The sequence below is a fragment of the Phasianus colchicus genome, chromosome 7 (genome assembly GCF_987193195.1).
Source record: "Phasianus colchicus chromosome 7, bPhaCol1.hap1.1, whole genome shotgun sequence".
Classification (NCBI taxonomy): Eukaryota; Metazoa; Chordata; class Aves; order Galliformes; family Phasianidae; genus Phasianus; species Phasianus colchicus.
Genome location: NC_143442.1, coordinates 5,264,789 through 5,280,118, shown reverse-complemented (window position 1 = coordinate 5,280,118; position 15,330 = coordinate 5,264,789). Strand labels below are relative to the sequence as shown.

The following is a 15,330-nucleotide window of genomic DNA, read 5'->3' as shown; positions in this document are numbered from 1 at the left end:
GTGGAGGTCGGGTAGCTCTGGGAAATGATTTGGGAGAGTATTTTAATTCTGGAAGCTGTCACCATCTTTAGCAAATTTCCCCTTAACTTCCACATCATCATACTTTTTTCAAAGCTTCTTGAGTGTAAATTTCTCCCAAATTTGTCCTTTCTACTCATTTCAAACAGAAAAAGACCCTTACATTTTACTCTTTTCCACATCTCTAATTAGTTCTGAATGCATTGCAGGAATCATCTATGGGAGTGTGAGCATGCAGTGAGAGCATCCTCTCAGAGTAGTGACACTTGTTCCCAAAATGAGGTAAGCTGCCAGGTTGGAGTACTGGGAGTGGATGGAAGCACGTTTCTGACCCAGACAGCCAGTCTTGTGAGATGTGGGGGAACTGATGCTGTTCAGGTTGGTAATTAATGTTGGCCATCTGTAGAGAGCTCTCTTTTCAAGATGAGGGATGAGCACTTGGGATACCTGTGCCCATTGACTGGACAGGGATGTCTGTGTGCTGCTGGTATGGTACAGAAGACTGAGTAAATTTTCCCTATTAACTCCAGAACTGGAGCAGCCCATGTCAAAAGGCAGGCAAGGGGCTGCAAGGTAGAGCCTCTCATGCACACTGGTGGCTTGCAAGAGAAGGATTGGCAGGGAATTGATCTTGACAGGTGAAAGGGTGTCTGATAATGGCCTGAAAGGCCTCCAGATGTCCTATTCTACTCAATTTAACGCCAATGGGCCAGGGCTGGATGAGTGGTTCTATAGGGAGCAGCTGTGCTTCAGAGCCTGTAAGAGGAGAAAGGAGGAGCAGAGCTGAAGTTAAGTATTCCAGGGGGAGCAGCAAGCTCCTCAGAAGCTCTGCTTGTCACTGCTTTACCCTCGTTCCAAGCCCACCTGGAGCTCTGTTTCTGTGGAAATGCTTTTCACTCTCTGCCTGAAGTTTCAGAAGCAAATTTTCGGATGAGGTGTAACCCACAAAAAGGTATTTTTTCTTATTCCTATTTCTAAATAGCGTGCCAAGTCCAATGGCTGAGATGGGTTTCACACTTAAGCACTGGGAAAATTCACTCCCTTTTTTTCCTCAAGTGTGAAAATTTGCTCTGTTATATATCTAGGTACTCATTTATGGTCTTTTGGCTGGATTTATTTTTGATGTTTTGCAGTGTCCTACGAAATGCCCAGTCTGTTTAAGTAAATGTTTAAATAAAACACTTTTTTTTATTACAATGACTATCATAGTTTATTGCCATCTCTGGAGGTTTTCAAGAAACCTGTGTTATTGAGGGGCATGATTAGTAGACATTTTGGGGATGATCTCCCCATGATGATGATCTTAGAGGTCTTTCCAACCTTAATGACTATATGATAGTTTACGTATGGTGACAATTGCTCCTCATTGTGCGAACTCTGAGATTGCTGCGCTGAGCAAAATTGCATAGTTTTCTTCTAAACACCTTTCTTAGCATAACTCATTACTCACAGTGTGCTGCTATAATTTATAGATGGCTGTGCCTCAAGGAATTAAATGACCTCTCTCACCATCGCATAAATAAGGCTTCAGAATGCCAGGATTTTTGTATCACATGGAGTAGGCTTCTTTCAGTGCTTGAATAGAAACAGCGGCATGTTATAGATTTATTTAAAGCAGCAATAGTTTCATGAATGTTATGCTGCCAACATTACTGTCTGAAATAACAAAACTGGAGCCAAAAGATGGAGGAGAAATGCACACCTGATAGCTATTAAAAAATAACTGGCTGTTTAGTCAATGCAAATTCAGAAACGTTGGCTGGTAAATCGCTACTCTTCTCTAAGGTTTGACTGAGTATTAAAATATATTGATAATATATGACTAACCCATTACTTGGGGACTTTCTGATAGATATAATATAGCTTGGATATAAATCATTATAAAAGTAATTTAAAAAAAAAAAAAAAAAGGAAAAATCCTTCCACTTACATCTTGTTTGCAACATCCTGGGCCCAAACCACATTTGAGCAGCAAAGTTTAGTTTTTGAGGTCTGCATCTCCCTATGGATGGCATTACCATTATTTCACGGTAGCCCTATCAGTGCTTATGAAGATACTTCAGGTTTACACCTCTGGAAGTGAAAAGAGCATCCAGCCCTTTGTGACTGTTTTCAGAAACCCTGGGTGGGATGGCAAATATGTACTTTTCTAAAATCCCTACTATCTAAAACTGAATTCCCAGCTTCAGCTGGAGCTTTGTTGTTTGGCTTTCAACAACGATGATTAATGGCTAATTGTAATTAATCAAAAAGGCTGCAAATTTTGTTTAAAAAGAATAACTAGATAAAAATTCTAGCAAGGGAAAGAACATTTTAGCCTCACTAAACCAGCTAAATTAAACATGTGGCTTTCAGGAGAGGACAAGAAGGGCTTACAGAAACCTTAATATAATAAAAATGCTCTTATAAGGATTTGGTGATGAAACTAGTTAGTAGAACTATATTTTCTCTGAATCCCTCAGGATTGTTAAATCTAGATTTGAAGTGATTACACGTGAAATTGCTTTGATGAAAAATATCTCTTTGTAACACAAACTTGTCTTGAAAACTGGCATAATTTTCTGCATTGTGTTGTAATGTAAGTGAAGGCTGCATCCGTCAGATTCCGAACTCAGGAGGCATAATTATGAGGAGGAATAAGAGAAAAACCTATCTAGATTGTGCCATGGTTATAAATGATTCATCTCTTCAAGAACTGCGAAAAGCTTATTCGTTAACTATCTCAAAGAGGAGCTGTGAAATGTCAAGACTATTTCCAACCTACTTTTAACACAAGGCCATTATCCCTGTTTATTCTTTCAGTTCATTGTAGCATCACTAATGGCTATCTGCCTGTAAAAGTTATGAACCTAATTTAACTTTTAAAGTCTTTTTTAGTACCACGAAAGGCCGTGAATTCATACACAAGTCAATTTTTTCCACATCTTGTATTGGCTTCAGCTTTGTTGTTGTTGTTGACGCTAGATCTGTGTTGTCATGTAAGCCATCAAATACACTTCTTAAAGATTGTTTTGTAATGAATTCTATCTCTCAGCATACTATTGAACCACAAATTTGGAATCAGAGAGGCAGAACACCATGAAAAAGACCATAAAAATAAACCTCACTCTATTTTAAAATGTACTGTCTTTCTCTTCTGTGAAAAGATGCTATTGTGTCTCTGGTCCACAAGTATAAAAATTACTGAGTGCATATAACTGCGTCTGTGTCTAGTGCAGACTCTTGCTGCTGCACAGTACAACAAACACTAAGATAGAACTGTCTCAGGCACATGTTTCTATTACTTGTACCAGCTTTATGGTGTTCAGGCTGTAATGGATGTGTAATGTTACCATTAGAAAACAGTAAAATGGACAGCTTCAACAAACACCGTGCAATCCGAAGAAATATTACGTGTCCTAAATCTGGTAAAAACTATATAAGCCTGTTTGAAATCAAGCTTTCATTTTGATATTTTTTTTTTTCACTTTAGATGTAAATGTAACGAGCGAGGAGCAGCCCTAGAATACACCCAGAGGAGCTTTCAGATCGGATTTGACCCCGCAGAGTGCCGGACCACGCGTTGCTGCATTACTGTGTCTCCCAGCTGGAGATGCCTGCTGCTTATCTCCAGGTAGGAACATGTCTGCAGGGTGGCGTCCTGATGGATCTGCTCCTGTTTGCCCGGGGTGACCAGACGTGACCAGAGCACCGTGTAGCTCAGCCCCCAGCTGGGTGAGCTGTAGGTGCATTTCAGGTGGGCACGACCTCCTACAAGCTCGGAAGTTATCACTGGCTGTAAAGTCAGGCTCGGGAGTTTTTCTGAAAGGCAAAGCAGAAGAATTCAGTAGAAAACACTTTTAACATTAGAATCGCTTGCTCAACAGGAAGATTTCAATATAGCTAAATGTGAGAGAAATGCCACATTCATATTCTTGTGATTTGATAATTAACTATGTAAACAAGACACTGTATTTCATATGAAGTTCAAAGAGTAGCTATTTTGCTACTGATTGCCCATTGCTATAATGTTGTATCTGAGATATTGTTTTTTTTTATTTTGCATTCAGAACAACATTATTGAAATGAAGCACACAGGTTAATACAAATTAATTACTTCAGCAAAGGCTGCCAGCTTTGCATTCCCAGAAGCAGAACCTTCTGACCTGAGTTTTTCAGTGAGTTACAGAAGAGATATGAGAACAAACAATGTTGCAGGAGTGAACTCAAATAGCATCCAACTCGTATCACTGCACAGTGAGGATCCTTTCCAGGCTGTGCTGGGACATTCCTAGGATGAGCTTGCTCAGTATAGTCTCACTCTGCCCAGAATAATTCTACTGCTCTAAAAATACAGCCTATTTCTATAGGCTTCGACAAAGGATGAACTCTGATAGTTTTCTTCCTCTTAAGGAGAAACAAAAAGATATTTAATACTGTAGGGTGATGTTCTCTCATCTCCAAGACTTGGACTGAAAGGGAACAAGAAGCTGGTGCAGGGGCTTTGAAAAGGTATTTTAAGAAACTTTTTTTGAAGGACTATAGAGAATATTATGGAAGCACAAGGCAGTAAGGCATGAGGCAGAATGGAGAACTGATATATTAACACTTGTCCAGTGCTCAGTTGATTTCAGACAGTGTGTCAACATCCCTCCAGAACTTCAACTTTGGGTTCTTTCCATCCATTGCACAATATTCTGAAAGCATCCTTAAATCAAGAAGTTAAAGATTTACTGAAATATATGGAGGAAAAAAAAAAGAAAGCTTCAACACCAGTGGTAGAAAGTCATTGCTTTGGAATAGAGGGGAAAGGAAAAACTATCTAATTTTCTTTTTATGAAAAATGCAGGTGGATTAATGTTATTGAATAGGTATGGATTGGCAGAAAGTACAAAACTAATCACTGAAATGGTATTGGTAAAAAGTCTTCAAGTGTAGGAGAAAGCTCAGCTTCTTCAACTGAAAGCTTACTGAAAAATGAAGGTTTTCAGGTAAAAAAAAAAAAATCATTTCTGAGAAAGAATCATAAAAATTAAAGAGCGGCTTCATTTACTTTAATGCCAGTTTCTTTTCTTGAAATAGTAAATTAATCTCACTTTCTTTAAGCCTTTTTTTTTTTGTCGTCTTTTTTCTGTGTGGGAATGTTAAAATATTGATAAAAGTAAGAACATAGTTATCTCACTCTTTAGAATTTATTTAAACTTGATTTTTTTTCTCATTGAAAGGCGATAACCCTATTTTCTCAATGTGTCATGCCTCTGTCCAAAAAATGCTGAAAGGGAATTACAATGGTAATTTTTCCTCTTTGAGGAAGAACCATCTTTTCTGACTAAATCTATATGCACCTGCACATGCTCTGAAGTTCAGAAGGCTTAACAGAGTGAGCAATTGCTTTCTGCTATTTCCTTTGTTTCCTAGTTACAGAACAGAGGTTAGATCCCTTGTAGTAGGCTGAAAATTATTTCTGATGAGAATAATTACATAGATGTCATGAAAAAGATTTTTATCAGAATTTTTTCCCTCTCAGAGTTTCAGAATTATCTTTCTGGGTGATACTGGGTTATTTAAGATAAGAACAAGCCTTAGAAACTATTCTGCATACAGTACCTTGTTATAACCAAGATGCTTCCACTCACTGGCTGCGCATCTTCAAGCCAAAATGGAGTGAAATACAGTAGGAAAGGTAACAAGTGATCTGTAACCACATAAGCTCTTCAGTAATACAAACCAGCTTCCATTGTGTGCTGGCAGTAACACCTATACCTCGGGAGCATGTAGCTGATTTATTTTCTACATGGTCTGCATTTTACTGGGAGTGATGCTTGACTGCAAGGTCACTGAGATGTGTACTGCAGTACCAGGACTTTTAAACAGCAGCAAGAGTAACAGAGACAGTCCTACTGATGAATGTTTAATTGATCCTCACCTTCTGCACAGTAGCCCATGCATCCTTGAGTCGGCTGCAAGAGATAAACAAAGAACTTGATGCAGTTCCTGACAGTGATGGGTATCCGGAACAAGCAGCAGTCCTTGGTGCCCCCAAAGACCTGCCAGGTAGCACAGGCCATCAGGTGCTTGCTTTCACCCGGAGCAGGCAGGGATTCAGACCTCAGTGACATCCACACCGGAGCTTGTGTCCCACATTTGTTCATCTGAGAATGTGCACAAAAGAAAGAGTTTGTCGGAAGCTGGTAGGACTGAATGGAGAGCCACCAAGGACTGTGGTTGTAGGGGAAGCAGCAGGAGGCCACAGTGCTCAGGACATCCCACCAACGCTTTAGAATCTTAGAATCATAAAGGTTGGAAGAGAGCACTGAGAGCCCCAAGTCCAACCCCAGCTCACCCCCACCATGCCCTCTAAACATCTCCCTCCTTATTTCTTGAACATCTCCAGGGCCGGTGACTCCACTATTTCTTTTAGTATCTTCTTGCAATATCTTGCCACTTTTTCTGAGCACAATTTTTTCCTAATATCCAACCTGAACCCTCTCTGCAGCAACTTAAGGTTACCTCCTGCCCTGAGAGACCTTACTTCAGATCAGCTGCTGTTGCCCTGACAGCTCCTGCCCTACCTCCCAGGATGGCCCAGGCATGTCTTCGGGGCTAACCCTCTTCCTCATCCTTGAAAGGAAACGGATACAAGTGATGTATGTAAATTGCTCAAATTTTCTGTATTCTAATAGATTCAATTAAATCCACAGATTAGGTCCCTGAAGTCATTGAGTACTGCAACCAACCACAGCAGGAGGCTCAAGCATTGGAAAGGGCTGATCCTAAAATATTTAAAACTATGGCATTTTGGGTCATGGCTAGGAGAAGTTGCACCAAATGTACCTTTCTGATCTTACAGAGGGATGTTCGGGCATCTCAGATCTGATATGGGCAAGGACATGTGATTACCCAAAGCTGTCTTTAATTTTACTACTTCAACAAGAAGTTTAGGCAAAATCCTCACCGGATAAAATGTTCAGAGTCAATCGCAGTGCTGCCTTGTTACTCTGTACTGTTACCCATCATTCACCGGTATGCAAAGCAGAGTGATATTTGAGTTAAGGTTTGCAAATTAAAACCAAACACCAGCAATAATCAATTCTCATATATTAGTCACATTCCACAGAGAGAGTGTCTGCTGCAGCCGCTTTGCATTTCCTCAGCCCACGGTAGGGAACAATGCTATATCTAATTGTTCAGCTTCAGCAACATGCTCCCTCCTGCTGTGGACATTTGGCTACGCATCACATTGAAAAAAAAAAACAAAACAAACCCAACCCAACAACAACAAAAAAACACAAAGAAGACTAACATTTTTTCCCATTTGCCCAGCCAGCTTTGCTGCTTCACATTTTAAGTTTTTTTTTAATTTTATTTTTAATGATAACTGTGGGAGCGGTTGAAGAAGAAAGACCAGAAAACAAGCTCTTCCACCTGTTCTATTCTACCTTGACCTGATTAAGTGACTTCAACATCTATGCAGGCATGGTGCCTCAGTTTCCCCACCAGCTGCCTGACCTTGGGCAACCCCTTGCTGCTGATGTGCCTTTGTTCCTTATCTCTAAAACAGTGGTATATGGGGTTGTTGGAACGTTAATAGTGCTTCCCTGCAGCAGTACTGAGAAGACAAATTCATTAATGAGACTCATATATCTACAGTGCTGCAGGCCATGTAGATAAATAGACAGATGCGAGTGCATTCTGGCTGCAAAATGCAATCTGTACCTAAAAGTGGGTCTGTGTCCCCTCTTAACACAAAGGAAAAAAATACAACAACAAAAATCCCACTGAAATCAGAAGGCAGTGATTTTCTCCCTCTTTGTATTTTATCCTTGCCATAAGTCTGTGAGCTGTTTCAATGCTTGAGAAAGTATGGATTAGCCCTGCTGGAGCCAGCCCCCAGCATTGTGTGCAAGCTCTCTGATAAACCCCTTCTGTGATCTACAGCACCCTGGCTTTGTTCTGGCAGATCTCGTGCTGAAACCATCTGAGTGAAATTGTTTATTATGTAATATGCACAAATTACAAGATATGATGAACCTTTTGACTGACTTTGTAACCAGGAAATGCAGACTGTGAGAAAACAGTTATTGGAACAAATTATATGATGCAGTGGCCAACAAAGAATTTTGGTATAGATCAAGAATTTGTGTTTTCCTGGCAGCTTTATGAGGCCAACAAGTTCACTTTCTGCTTTGAGATACAGGCTGTCCACCTTAGTTGGGCAAGTTGCCCCATGCTGGCCAAAAGGATTTGCTGTGCGAGGCCTCTGTGAACTAGGAAACAGAGCTGGGAAGACAAGGACAATTGTATATTCATGTATTCAATGAGCAGCACAGATAAGAACAGAATAAAGCAAAGGAAAAATGGGAAAAATGTCTAGGAGGAGAGATTTCAAAGAGCCAAAATGTTCAGGTTCCAGCTGTGGCATAATTAGCAGTAAATGTTGAAGCAGTCATTTGGGAGAGTAAACAGAAAATTGAATACAGAGGTAGCAAAAGATTGGCATTTAAGGCATAGCATTTACTTGCAATAACTACAGTCATTGCTGCTCTAAGAATAGAAAAAAGCCGTGGGAATCTCACACCATAATTCAGCAGCACTTCTGAAATGAAGAATGAGAGTTGTACAGCTGCCTCCACACCAGAGCAGACTCTGAAAGTTTCTTGCAGGCAGGAGTTTGTCTGCTGAGGAGTCAATGGTGGGAATCAGACCATGGGTTTGCTGGACTTATCCAGGCAATCTGCATCATTTACAGCGCATGGCAGCACTAGTGCTGTGGCGAGGAAAATATCAGCATTTCTCCTTTGAAATGAAGCTGTGCAGCAGGAAGAAAACTAAGCTACGGTAGAGCAATGCTGCCCAAAGTTTGTCCTTTTATTTCTGAGTCCATTTGTAGGTCTACCAGGAGATAGTCTTCTACCTATAAATTCTCTTGTATGGTTTTGAGGATGTGAATCTTAATGGATGCCTGATTAAAATTCCATATAGTGGATAAGGTACGTTTGATTACTTCATTTGATGTGTTTACTTGGACTTGCTCTTTGCCAACCTAATGGTAAGTTAGTTAGTAAGTTAGTTAGGTATTGTTGCTAACCCTAAATCTAGGTCATCTGTTGCATCTCTATTTAGGTACTCCGTGACACTGGTTAGACAAAAGCAAGCTTCTCTAGCACACAAAAAAGCAGTTTTTATGCCGTTGAAAGGCTTGTTGAGTGTTCAGTGTACTTTTGTACTTTATCCAGTAGTAGTTAAGCACTGGTTTTGATCTTCAAAGAGTTTTATAAGCATGCCCTAATTAATGTTCACAACACCTTTTTGTGGCAGGTAAGCATTCATTAGGTATTTTTGCTTCACAATTAGGCACCAGCTAATCTTTTAAATAATTTTGTTCACTAAACCTAAATGAAAAAAATTAAATTTGTTTCCTGTTGCCAATAATTATGGGACAAACCATTACTGTGTAATCCAATGATGTCTCCTTCCATTTAGTTGGAGTTTGGACAATCAACTAGTTTGATTGATGGAACTCTCTGAGGTTCTTTATAATTGCACAAGAAATCAAGCTTGATTGTTCTTGTCACTTGGGTATTGCACTGAAATTATGCTTTTAAAAATAAGTAGCACCATATGTGAGGAATGCATTGTTTTAGTTAGCAAGATAGAAGGCTTCTTGGTATATTGTTGGTTGACTGCTAAAGCATTGTGATTTTGCATCTGTTATCCACTCAAAACTTTACTTGCCTCAGTTGTTTTTTTTTTCAATTTCTTTGTAGTAAGTTAAAGTAAATAAGTTGTGTTTTTTTGTTTTGTTTTTTGAAATCTGGGGCTGAATGCCATAGAAATTGGTTTACGTCAGGAATATCTGTAGTAGCAATTAAGCCACTGTGTGTCTTGTGTTTCTTTTAAGTACTTGCTTCTGAACAATAGAGACTGTAATTGCAATTTATCTACAGAATGCTTTTTGCATGTCAGAAAAACAAACTAGAAAAACAAAACCTCATCATACCTACCATTATGATGTTGAAGTATTCATGTATACTTACAAGAAAGAGAATTGCAGATGAAAACATGAAATAATACCTTGATAGTGTTACTTGCTTTTAAGTTCATAAAAAAAATGCAAATTGAAGGGGGATTGGATTTAGAGCAAAATAAAAACTGAAACAAAATAAAAAATAATAGCATACAGTTGAAATATTTTATTTTGATTGTGATTATAAAATGTTCTACAACAGGTTAAGTAGAGGAGGAAATTACACTGAGCATGGGGAAAATAAATCTTCTTCTCCAGGGGCTACAACATCAGGCATCATAGGCAGGTTATGTTTGGCATACTTAAAATGTCCCTGTTTGATACACCACAGATTAGTGTATCAGCCTATGTTATAGCTTAGTATTTATATGTATAAAAGTAAATAAATATTGTTACAAGTGCAGCTGTTGAGCAAACACCAACCCTGAAAACACTACTTGTCCTTTTGCCGCCTATACTAATTGTACATGAACTTAAATGCACGATTTTGGAGATAGTTTTGCTCATTTAGAGAGAGAAATTTCTGAAGGAGGATATTGGAAGTAATCTTGATGTGACGGCTAGGTATTGTTACTGGGCATTTCCAAAATGCTGTCATGCAGTGGGACATCTGCAGTTCTGCTGTAGATATCCTTGCTGGAGCACCATGGGTATTAAAAATCTCCATTTCAGAGGACAAATGTGTGCTACTGATAGTTGTGCTAGTAGTGAGCCTGGATTTAATCCCTTTCTTTTCAACTTATCATTTTCTATTTACAATCGATTACCTAGAGCTGACAATATTAGCATTGCTTTGAGAAGTAATGAATCCAACTCATGCATGCAGTACCAGGAGTATTATTGCTGCCTCCTGAACCAATTACTATTTGCATAATCAAATTCTTAATTGACATTTTTTCCTTAAGATTGCAATGAAATCAATGCTTTTTTACCCCTGTGTAAACAAGAGGAAGGAAGGTACAGCTGTATTTCTGGGTTTGCTGTGAACTGTGGGCCTGACTTGCAAGGCCTGCCTGCTGTTAGCTTGGCATGGCGTTCTGATTTGCATTAAGGTAGCTAAGTGTGCTTCTCCTCTGTAATCCACACAGTGATCTCTTATCTGAAGGTTGTGTTCTCTTTCCTTTCTTTGTAGTATTCATTCCTTTCATAGGGTGTGTCCATCTGTACGTGTAAATCTATGACTGCATGCAGACGTGTACACCTCATATTACTCTTATTCAGCCTTATTCAGTTTCTGTGCTTGATGTCATTTTTTTTTCCATATTGGTATTTAAATACATCTCTGTATTTTTTTAATAGATTTTCTCTGAATATCATGTTGCTACCATCCTCAAACTCAGTAAAGGCTTATTTACCCCTTCTTCCTTTTGTGATTTTTTGTTTGTTTGTTTCATTTTACAGCTGATTTGGCAATTGTTTAAAAACAATTTATTGTTTTTGATACCTGGGGATACAAAATATGCAACTCTGTGTAGCTTTTTGCTACTATTGTTGGATGGAGAAGTGGCTGTGGCCAAGACTGCACGCCCACAACCTAGCAATTGCTGTGCCTTCTTTGGGAGCACAGGGGGAAAGGCAATGAAGAACTAGCAGTTGGACTTGATGGTCCCTTCCAATTCAGGATATTTGATGGTTCTGTGATTCTATGAAATCGAAGATGGAAGGTGAGGATCTTTCTGTGCTCCCCCAGGGTAATTCAGCAGACTAGGCCTAAATTTGTAATCTATTTGAATCTAAAGTTTTTCCCCACTTGAAGAAGAAATGCTTAAGGACAGCACTTAGATTCCAGGGATGGAGAATTCGGGAACACAATTGATATTTTCATTCTACTTGACAAAAATAACTTTTTTTTTCCCCTGCCTTTTCCCTTTGTTTTCCACTTGCTTGTTTAATTACTGGGTGAGAAGCTGCTTCTTAACAGTGTTTTTCCTTGCTTCCATTTGTAACTTGGTTCTGCCCTCTGTTGAGCACAAGGCTTTCTGTGGTTACTCAACAGTATTGAGATATTGTCTTTTCTTGTTGTAGAGCTTCTTTGTGGCAAGATTCAGATTTTGTTGTTGTAACCTCCTATTTGCTCACCCATCATGAGATGTTTCTCCTCCTGCAATTGTCTCTTAGTCAGGATGGGACTTCTAAATCTCTGTTATCATTTAAATCCCCTCTGAGCTTAGTTGGGTGACAAAAATTCTTACCTAGCATGGCTTTGAATTAAGAAGTTAATCTTATCTTTTGATAACCAGCTAATTGCATACAGCTAGTATCAACAGAATAACACCAGACACATATTTTACAAGGTTTTGGAGTAATGTACTTTTTAACTTCCAAGCTCTACTGTCAGGCTTTATTTGGTGCGTTTTCCCTTCTGTCTGTTGAGGATTTTGTCTTTGATTCATTTAATTAAAATCAGTTCACTCCAGCCAGAGACTAGAATGCCCAATAATAACTGCTTATTAGGGAGTGGAAGCTGTGCAGTTATTAATTTAAATTATTTTGTTCCAGAGGTTTTTGCTCAAATTAAATGGAAAACCAAATTAAACAATGATTTAATTAAGTGGAAGAGATGGAACGTAGAGGCAGACTTAGAAGGTGAAGATCTGAAAGAAGCATATTCTTCCAATTGTGACATCTAACAGATGTAATACTTCAACAGCAAAACAGAGATTTACTGTCATTTGGGGGATAATGAAGAAACCAATGGTAAGAATTATGTTACAAGATAAAGAACTAAACTAATGAATATAGCTGTACAAGTCTGAATAAAACCCTCCGTAGAAAAGATTAGAAGAAACAAAGAATACATTGTCAGAAATAAATGTCAGGCAGTTGAGAATTGCTACATATGAAAAATGCTGAAATACAATGACAATTTTATAGAATGCATACACACTTATAGAACAATTTTTTAAAATAAACCAGATAGTGCACTGGGATATTGTTTCAAGGATAGCTGCCATTAAATGAATATTTCAATAATAATCATGTCAATTTGTTCACATTAATTAGATTTATGGATTGTGTATGCAGAGAGCTAGAAATCCCACGCAAGCAACAATTATCTATTAACATTTCATTTCATGTTAGATTATGAAGATATACTCGTTATGACAAGTTCACAGGTCTGTTTTGTATGTATGTGAGATGCTAGCAGTTAATTTCATGAAGGTTCTCCAGCAGGGTTCACATCACCTAAAATTAAACTTCCTGGTAGACTGAGTATATCATCTGTAAAGTCATTTACAGTAATTAGTTTATTGTTTTCTGAATAGTTTTGTTGAATAGTTTGTTTGAAATTGTTTTAATCTCCTGCAACTGGGCTATGTGATATGGTAACAACTTTGCTTAGGGTCTCAGGTTACTGGAGTAGTAATGATTGATTGCAAGTTAAACATTACTGTCATATATATTAAATACACATAAAACCAGAAAAAAAATTGTCATCTTTTCAGAGTGGTGATATATGAAAGAGCTTTTCCCATTACCTCCCACTGCCCATTGCACTCTACTGGCTATGAGGGTATAGAGGTGGCTGGAAAGGAAAAGGATTCATTCACATTCACCAGGGTAATTGCATAATTTTTACTGACTTCAATGCATCTCGTTGGCATTTCCGCAGGCGTGTTGTTGATCATGAACCGGTACCATGCTGGTGGCAATGAGTGGTCACAAACCAGGTCCTGAGCAGACGTTCGCTGCAGCTCCAGTGAGTCAAACCTGGTGCTGCGGTATGGGCTGCGGAGGACGCGATGTCCAGCTGGGGAGCACTCAGGAGCTGAAAGGTGAGACAGGACAAAGATTAAAGAATAGTTGAATTCTGGCGATAACCACTTAAAATCACTTGAGTGTATCTACTTTATGGTCTAGTTTTAGATATGGATGTTGGTGGTTCTGCATGCAGCAGGGCAGTTGGAGCTTGGATGATCCTTGAGGTCCCTTCCAACTCAAGCCATTCTATGATTCTGTGATACTTATGTTGAGATTTGGTTTAGATATCAAGGCTAACAGTGGGAAATGATGAAATTTAGTATTTCACCATATAAAATTAGAAAGTCACACTGGTGGAGAAAAAGCTCAACATCACCATAATGTTCTCTTGCAGCCTGGAAGGCCAGCTGTGCCCCAGGCTGCATCAAAAGAGGGGTGGCAGCAATGCAAGGGATGTGACTGTCCCCCTCTAATATTCCTTCCAACCCAAATCATTCTATGATTCTGTGATTCACGTACTTTTAAATGCATGTTTATAAAAATAATGAAAACAGGAAATACCAAAAAGACAAAAGCTAACTGTGTGTTCTTTAGAAATAAGCTTGAGTTAATCTTGCAACTATTGGAGTCGCAGGTCAGACTCGCCCCAGGCAGGTACCCATAAAGCCAGGCACATCACAGCTCCTGTGTGTGCATCACTAAGTTTGACTCTAAACTGCTGCCCCTCAGTGTATGTTTGTTTACATTTCCACTCTGTTTATTTTCATGTTTCTCATGATTCAGTGCAGAATATTTGGTATTTTCTTATCACCTCATAAAAGGAAGCCTTCCAGTCATTTTTTTTTAAGAAGTTGTTTGTTAGCAAAAGCTGATCACGTAGAAAAACAAAACCTTTTCTTTGTTAGCAACCATTTATTCCTCTTCTGCAAAGCCCACTGTGGCTGTATCAGCACTGTAGAGTGGGGCACAAGAGGAGGTTGAGGTGGAGTTGGGCTTGGGTGGAGTTGTTGCACAACAGCAACAGAAGGCTCAGCTCATTTCTTGCTGAAGTAATCTTTAACTGCTAACAGTGATGTAGCTGGTAGAGAGCACCAAACAGGGACTACATGACTTGGTTTTGAGAGCAAGTGTGGCAGTTAGCAAAATTACCCCTTTGCACTGTACACAGAGCATAGTTGTTGACAGTGAATGAGACTCCTCCCCATCATATCATTTTTCAAATGCAGCTTTTTGAATTATCACTCTACTTTAATGTTATGCCAGTGGCACTCTGAAACAGATTTATCATTCTTATTTTATTGACGAGATACTCAGAAGGTCAAAGTCAATCCGTTGCTGGCACTGTTTTTAAAGATAATCTTTATTGTGCCAAAGGCAAAGCAATGGTATACAAGACAAATGGGGACAAAACATAGCATAACAGAGCTTCACTGCAAATTTCACAGAATTTAACTGTCACTACTACAATGCAATTCCCATGCAAAATTCCTCTGAATTAATAAAATTGCCTTTTAAAGTAAAAGCAGTAAATAGTGCCTCAAACTTTTATGTAAGTAAGAGCTACTTTAGAAAGAAAACACTTGAAAATTCTGCACGACTTAGAT

At 38.8% G+C, this 15,330-nt stretch overlaps 1 protein-coding gene and 1 long non-coding RNA gene across 4 annotated transcripts in view; one reads left to right on the top strand and one right to left on the bottom strand.

The window, feature by feature from the left end:
- Positions 1-15,330, bottom strand: part of LOC116227273 (von Willebrand factor D and EGF domain-containing protein-like) — a 163,815-nt gene that overhangs the window by 113,810 nt on the left and 34,675 nt on the right. The window contains exons 2-4 of the mRNA XM_090143533.1: positions 13,609-13,793; positions 5,924-6,149; positions 3,593-3,819 (exon numbers count right to left, since the gene is read on the bottom strand). Coding sequence (XP_089999659.1) covers positions 3,593-3,819; positions 5,924-6,149; positions 13,609-13,793 — 638 coding nt within the window. The remainder of the gene's footprint in view (positions 1-3,592; positions 3,820-5,923; positions 6,150-13,608; positions 13,794-15,330) is intronic.
- Positions 1-15,330, top strand: part of LOC149917190 (uncharacterized) — a 31,099-nt gene that overhangs the window by 5,982 nt on the left and 9,787 nt on the right. For all 3 annotated transcript variants that reach the window (XR_016468112.1, XR_016468113.1, XR_016468111.1), the window contains exons 2-6: positions 228-300; positions 3,491-3,631; positions 6,494-6,644; positions 12,524-12,721; positions 13,638-13,800. This is a non-coding gene — a long non-coding RNA (uncharacterized LOC149917190). The remainder of the gene's footprint in view (positions 1-227; positions 301-3,490; positions 3,632-6,493; positions 6,645-12,523; positions 12,722-13,637; positions 13,801-15,330) is intronic.